The sequence below is a fragment of the Lampetra planeri genome, chromosome 3, assembly GCF_965212315.1.
Source record: "Lampetra planeri chromosome 3, kcLamPlan1.2.h2, whole genome shotgun sequence".
In the NCBI taxonomy this organism is placed as follows: domain Eukaryota; kingdom Metazoa; phylum Chordata; class Hyperoartia; order Petromyzontiformes; family Petromyzontidae; genus Lampetra; species Lampetra planeri.
The window spans coordinates 14,787,646-14,794,961 of NC_136109.1; the positions used below are offsets into that span (position 1 = coordinate 14,787,646).

General features: G+C 44.2%; 1 protein-coding gene across 1 annotated transcript; it reads left to right on the top strand.

The window, feature by feature from the left end:
• The first annotated feature begins 1,002 nt into the window (after positions 1-1,002).
• Positions 1,003-6,555, top strand: LOC144738505 (uncharacterized). The gene is made up of 2 exons (XM_078621523.1): positions 1,003-4,883; positions 5,987-6,555. Exons 1-2 carry the CDS (start codon positions 1,181-1,183, stop codon positions 6,421-6,423), a joined length of 4,140 nt encoding a protein of 1,379 aa, XP_078477649.1. The 5' UTR covers positions 1,003-1,180; the 3' UTR covers positions 6,424-6,555.
• The last annotated feature ends 761 nt before the right edge of the window (positions 6,556-7,316 follow it).

Here is a 7,316-nt window from a genome sequence, read left to right on the forward strand (position 1 = left end):
TCTGCATGCATCATCTTTGCACTGTATTTGCACTGTATGTGCACTGTATTTGCACTGTATTTACAAGGGCACAATAGACAGAGGAAGGAAGCCCTGTTGTTTGGGTTTGATGAACAGCATGTAACGTATTTATTAAAACAATACATTAAAGGTGCAGCCATGCAACTACTTGCTCAAGTAACTACTGGCGGAAGAGCGTCCACTAGAGGGTATATTTTCGGCCTACTCTTCTAGGCTGGTCAGATGTCCTGAGAGGGGGTAGCAATACCCACACTTCAACCCATAACGTACGACCTGTCGCTCAACTGCGGTGCATCGTTTGAATAATTAGTTGTTCATTTTGTAAAAAAAATAACTTGCTTGAAAACACAAAATTGGCATTATTTCCTAACTCCATCTCTTTCAATGTACTTAACGTATGTATTTTGAATTTATTTTGCACCGTACGTAGCCAACTGTGCTAATTGGAGGTGCGGGGGGAAGGACAACAAACGAAACATAAAAAGCAGCTCTAAGGAAATTCGTTTTAAATCTAGATTTCAAAGTGCATATCTCCAGTGGCTTCCTAATATCGGAAGGAAAATGAGGAGCACCAAAGCTTGCTTTGATTTTTGACGTCAATGTCCATTGGACAATCGAGGCCATTAGCGCCTTCCAATGTGACCCCCCCCCCCCCCCCGAGTGTTTTAGCGATATCCAAGCACACGTTACAATGTACACTTGCGAGCCCTTGCAGGCTCTGGTGAACTTGTGAACGTTAGGGTCAACTAATCAATCATCAGATAAACAAAACGTGTCTTGATGCCGCTTGGAATTTCCATTGTGATTTCTAAGGCACACTTTGTCCGAAATAAAAGAGTTGCGATTTTTTTCAAGTCCATGAGAAAATGTGCTCATTCCTGACGATGTGTTTATTTCTGTTGCCCATTCTCAAATGCTCAGCGCACAGGGTCAGAGCTGATGTGAAAAGAAAAAATGTCACGGCCATCATTCATTGGAGAGAAAGGATTCACTCACTGCTGGATTTTTAAAGAGGGAAGAGAAAAGAAGCAATGGTGTGAAAGGCATGCTTCCTAACCCTAGGCATCACAAAGATCCCAGTGTATTGGAAGCAACTAGTGTATGACATTTAAACTCAGCACCGTCCACACAGATAATACGTTGTGAGGTGCTGAGCAGCATGGACAGAAGCGATAAAGCCATGTCTGTAGATGTGTCACTCAGCGCCTTCCATCACATGCCTCGGCAATCCGAATTGAAGATCCCGGACGCAGATTCCATGTCATTCTGCATCGAAGAAAATAATCAGCATGCTTGTGAGAGCAAACAATCTGGTGATTTTGTTATAGAAGAAACAGCGGAGGAAACTCATTTCGAGATAAATAATGTCCTGGTTCATGATGTTTCTGAGAGGAGAGAGATGGATTGTAAAGAAATAAATACGGTGGAGAGCGACACATTTATTGACAGTAATGAGTTTGAAGTTTCCATAAAGACAACCTCCATTGCCTCGTGCAGTCAACTGCAAGAGGATGTTATGGGTCTTGAACCAGTCTGTCAGGATTTACAAAAACAATGTGTTGCTCATTCACAAGATGCTTCAAGCGAATTGGTTGTTAACAACGCTAAGGCGTCACTGGGCTCCGTACTAGGCCTTGGCGACGGTGTAGATTCAGACACCTATAGCGTAGATGGTCACAGGCAAGAGACGAGTTTGCTCCTCTTAGCTTGTGTGATGACAGCCCAGGACTGCCCTGCATTCAGAGACATTCCGGAAACATACAGTGCCACTGTTCCAATTGAGGTTGAGCCAGTGGTGGAGATTTCTGAGACGGTTGCTGAAACTGCAGACCAAGTCCAGATGAAAACCTCTGTCAATTTTGGCTGCAAAGCCTATGCCCACAACTTGAGTCCAGATGTGATCAATGCTGAGCGTGAGCATGCTGGCTCCAGTAAACGTGCTCAGACGAAATTGGACACGCGTTGCGGCATCCGTGTCAAGGCTGCCGCCACCCAAGATGCGACAGACAGGCAGCTAGTGGTGTCAAATGCAAAACTAAAGCCGCGCTCGCCCATTTATCGGCGAGCACAAGCGAGACGTAATTCTGCACTGAAGGCCTCTGCAAAGGATGGATCTTGGAAGCGTTTTGGTCCACGTATAAGGCAAACGAGTGACACGCAGTCAGAGTGTGCATCCGCGTTAACAAGAAAGGACGGGCCGCGTAAGGTGACTGTGCACAGAGATGTCGCTAAGAGAGCAAAGGCACTGGATGATCTGGAAACGTCATTGACATCTACAGACAGTAAAGTTATCCAAAATACAAAGTACCCATCATCGGTCACTTCACCTACTGGTTCAACCAAGTGTGTAACAAGAGTGCACAAACTGCCAAGGCGAAATAAACACTCAAATAGTACGGTGTTGCAGAATGATGTGAGTGATTATTCTGCGTTTCCAGTGGCTATAAACAGAGACGTGAACACTTCTATTGACATGAACAGTGTGTCGCCTGAAAAGAGAAAATGCTGCACGCAAACAGAAGAAAAAGCAACTTCGGTTGAGAATCACGTCGTCACTGGCTCACTGAAAGAAGCTGTTATTTCATCGATGAACAGGAAACCAATATCAAATCGCCTGTTTTTACGAACCAATCCATCTGTGAACGCACGCAAAAGCTCTTCATTTACTGGAAGGGGAAGAGGCAACTCACACAAAAGAAACCAAACACTTGCAAAAAACACAATGCCCTCTCCTGCGTGTGCCATCCGCAATGCTAATGCCACTCCTCACCACTCCAGCTCATGTCACACAGGTTACAGAGTCTCCCGGCCAGTGTCAAAATGTGAAAGAAAGGGACGTTTTGAGGAATGCGGTTTGGATGCTGAAACGGCTGCACCACTTCAGAATACAGGCTTCGTAGATTTGGGAAAAGAGAAAGAACTATATTTGAGGGAGCTTTTGGATAGAAAATTAATTGGAAACAGCAACAAAATGAAATCCATGAAAAGAAAACATACGTTGGGCCAGATTTTGAGCAATACCACTGACGTTTATCCTGGAGAAATGCAAACACAGTTACTTGGTTCAACATCATCAACAATTATTGACTCAAAAATGTATTTTCAGTTAAATGTAAGCAAAAAAGGCACACTTTACATTGGCAGGAAGAGAGGACGTAAACCAAAAGATTTTACGTCTGCACGTGCTGACAATTCCCACAAAACTAAAGCAAAAAAAGACTTAGGAAGGGCACTTTCCGACAGCCGCGTGTGTTTGTCGGCGGAATACATGGGTGGCAGACAGATTCGAAGTGATTCGGTGACATCAAAGGATATGTCATCAGCTACCAGTGGTGCGTGGGACTTGGCCAAACCTGCGATGGAAAAACGAGGTGAAAGGTTTCCAAGACACATTGAGACGTCACCCCACAGGCGGTGCATGCCGAGCTCTGGTGTTGCCATGGTGAGCGAGGCGGCCGTCATCTCGCCGTGCGGTGGAAGCGTGGCCTCAAGCGACAGCGGGATTAGCACCGACAACAATGGTTTATCGGGCCGCATCAAACGCAGGAGAGGTGTGAAAAAGAGGAGCCCGGAGCAGCAGACGTACTCTGCTCCTGTCGTCTGCCCCGAAGTGAAGCAGGTTCTCGCACACAAACTGGAACATCCTCGCACGATTCTCACGACGGGCTCGCAGCCAAAGATGAAGAGGCAAAAGAGGAATGAAGATCACCTTCGTCACCTTTCCCAAAGGATCCCAGATTTCCGTACTGACCTCAGAGACCTGTTGGTGAAGTTCGCCAAGTTTGAGATATCTCACAAAGTGCGCTCGTGTATTTCTGCAGATGTTCTGCCAAGCATGTTTAGGCTGAATTTCATGACCATTTGTCTTTCACCTGCGCCTGTGGATTGTGCAGCAAGGTCAGTGGACCAGGAAAACAGCGTTGGCTTTCAGCAGCTCAGGAATTCTCAGAGCAGTGTTTCAAGTTCATCAACCATCAGTTCCTATGACGCTGGTTATTACAGCAATATTGATGATTTTCATCTGCAGTCATCGCGGTACATGCCCAGCACACGAGGCCCTGGATGTGACGGACAGCTATTTACACCCAAATATTCACCAATATTTTTTTCAAATCCCTTCCCTGACCTTATTGGGAAGGACCTTCATCATCAGGCAACCACTGTGAAATCTACATTGCAAAATGTACAAATCCAGCAGTGCCATCAAGCAACTGTGAGCAGCCATTGTCGGAGTTATAAGAGTTGCAGCAGTGTCAGCACAAACAGCAAGCTGTCCAAACCGCCTTCAACACACAAGCATAAGCAAGGGCAAAACCTGGCAGAGTTCAGCAAAGCCAGAGATGCACAATGTCTCATGGGCCAGTGCTTTCCAGTGGGCAGGCCTCCTGAAGGTGCATTCCCTCGTGAGCAACAATTAAACCACAGTGTTTCGTGGCAGCATAAAGGGAACAGTGTTGGGGAAAAGTTTCACAAAAGCCCCAAGACTTTGCCCAGAATCGTCTCTAATGCACAGCACATGCATGCTCAATCTTCCAAAACATCTGAGTGCTCTGGAGATAAACCCCATGTTAGAGCCACAAACACTTTGAGGTGGAGTAAGAATGGCCCTTCCAATGACTCGGTTCTTGAAGCCATCGATGCTTGCATTTACAAATATTCTTTGAGTGCAAATGCAGCCAAAACTCTACGAAAAGATGAATCTGATTGCTGCAGAAAAACACCCAAGAAGACAAATTTTGTGGACAATGTTTCCAAGCAGTGGAGTTCCAGAGATTGCTCAAATTCCACGGCTCAATTTAAAGATGGAAGAAAGCACAACAAAGGGTGGGAAAGGAAGCAAAGATGCAATGAATTTCCATCAGGTATGTACCGTATATTCCATATTTAGAAGTGTATGTGTGTGCCCAGCATTTGATGTAATTTATAAGCCTGTAAAATAAATAACTCAAAGTATACTGTAAGGATGTTTTCATTATTGACAGAATTTAAGATTATCTTATTTAGGATTCATGTTTTGGCACTGCAGTAAATCTGAAACTATCCAAGAAAATAAATAGTTACTTTTTAATGTGGTGGTCAGCAGAGGGGTTGTGCAGGAAAATCAATATTTGTACGATACGTCTATGCTCATGAATATTATTATCCCACCTTCACTAACTTTCACTGACCAGTGTGATACAATAGTGGCCAAATGAACCCCCCGTGACTCACTCCATGGGGAGCCCTTTATTCAGCAGAGGATGGACAAAGGGCTGTACATGTGTAATCACTTTGCTGATATTGTAGCCGAAAGCGAGAAGACTTCACTGTGGGACTGGAGTTATAATTATGAAGAAAATAAAAGTATTTGCACAAATAGACATTCCGAGCCGAAATCCCTACACCGTTACACTGTTAAGTAATTCAGAAGAAACACCAACGATGTGAACACCTGAACTCGGACCGTCACTTAAATCAAATCTTACTTTGACCCATGGGAGGTTGTATTAAAGGTATAGTCCCTTACTCTATACTCTCTACTGCGCATCTACAGTGCCGTGTAGCCTCACTCACAGCCATAGTAACCCTAGGAATGGAACGTGCCAAGAGGATGTTCACAGAGGAGACGGAGCAATGAAATCAGCCCATGTGCAAGTGTTTTTTGTAGACGGTTATATTGCAGGATCGTGAGAAATGGAAATTGCTTGGAGAAGCCTTCATCCAGCAGTGGGTTGATCATGGCTGATGATGGTGACGATTATTGTTTATATTGTCTCCCTAGGAACTTCAGAGATGTACACATGCCACAGCTTTGTCGGCAGAAAAACGTTGCCAACTTTAACAAATCTAATTTTATTCCATGGAGTAAGTTGTAGCTTCTTGGATATCACTGATCTAATGCTGCAGTGGGGACGTGACACTATTTCCTAAGCCAGTAAATACAAAAGCATCAGAAATTGTATATAAATTCATGTTCTCTTCACAGACGCATCTAGAGACGATAAGCCAATCAATTGGCGGTGTAAAGGGAAGCCCTCACAGAAAATGGCAAGCAATGATGGCCATCGATCCAACACAAGAAGAAGCCGCAGGAGTATTAACACAATCCTGGGGGGGGAAAGGAACCAGCACTTGGCATGTAACGACGTGGACGTCTCTGAGAAAAACGGATCACGAGGCAGGCCACACAAAGAGGCTCCTGCTGAACATCCCGATTGCCATCGCACTGTGGAAAAGGCCAACCGTCCCACCCCAGAAGCCTTGACCGTGGCGCCTGATCCTGATACAGTTTCCGATGCAATTGAATCGGTCTTGAAACGCTTGTGCCAGCACAGGAACGACACCAAGAGGAAGAAGAAGAGCCAGTGGAGCAAAACTGCAAATATAATAAATATGGCTATTCCAGGAGCTGAATATGTTTAGTGAACTGTAATTGCAGTCATAGACGCTTTGCTCACATTGTTAATCTGACTGCAACCTGGATTCAAACTCACGTGAAGCACTCTAACCATTGAAACCCAGCCGACAAATGCACATCTCTGTCAGTACAGCCGAACTGGGCCAGGTCGAATGTTAAGTTGGAATAGCAGCATCTCTCTACGGTGGCAAACACTTGATTTAAACCTCCAGTACTGGTGCAAATGGAAAGAAGAAAGATTTATTTTCTGGGCATACAGCATAGCTGTCAATCTATCCATTTTCACATATTCCTGTCGAGTAAAATGTATATCTGTATACAAACTCAGTATGCATTGTTGTGGAACAATATGGGTAAACGTGTATACAAGCAAAACTCCAAATAGTATATCCACGTAATAATAAATGTTTGTTTTAGTCTATTAGCCTATTGGCTTTCCAGACCAATACAATGCATTTGTTTACAAAGCCTGACTTGACTGATGAGACCCAGATGGTTAACATCAGTCCAGAGTGTGTTTTCAGAAAAAGCTGCTGGATAATATTGGTCTGGAAAGCTAAGGCGCTGACGGACTGAATATTAACTGAATATGTATATCCTGCTGAATTATTAACGATGGAATAAAATTGCTAAAAAAACATCGTTTTTGTTCCCAACAAATATATTTGATGTCCTCAGAGAGAAACGGTAACTCACTTTAAAGATGCATTCCTCACCATCCATGGTAATGTCAGGCATTACTTTGGATAGACCTGTCCCTGCCATGGAAGTGTCGATCGTTTTACCACTCTCGGTGGGCTGCCAATAGAAAATAAACACGCACCATTGCTCTGGTGCACAAGGAGCCATTTAGACTTTTTTTGTATTTTGACACTTGGATTATAGTACGTTGAAATCA

Coding starts and splice junctions, on each gene's coding strand:
- LOC144738505 (XM_078621523.1), top strand. CDS start 1,181: ATGGACAGAAGCGATAAAGCCATGTCTGTAGATGTGTCACTCAGCGCC. Junction 4,884..5,986: donor ATGCAATGAATTTCCATCAG/GTATGTACCGTA, acceptor TTCTCTTCACAG/ACGCATCTAGAGACGATAAG.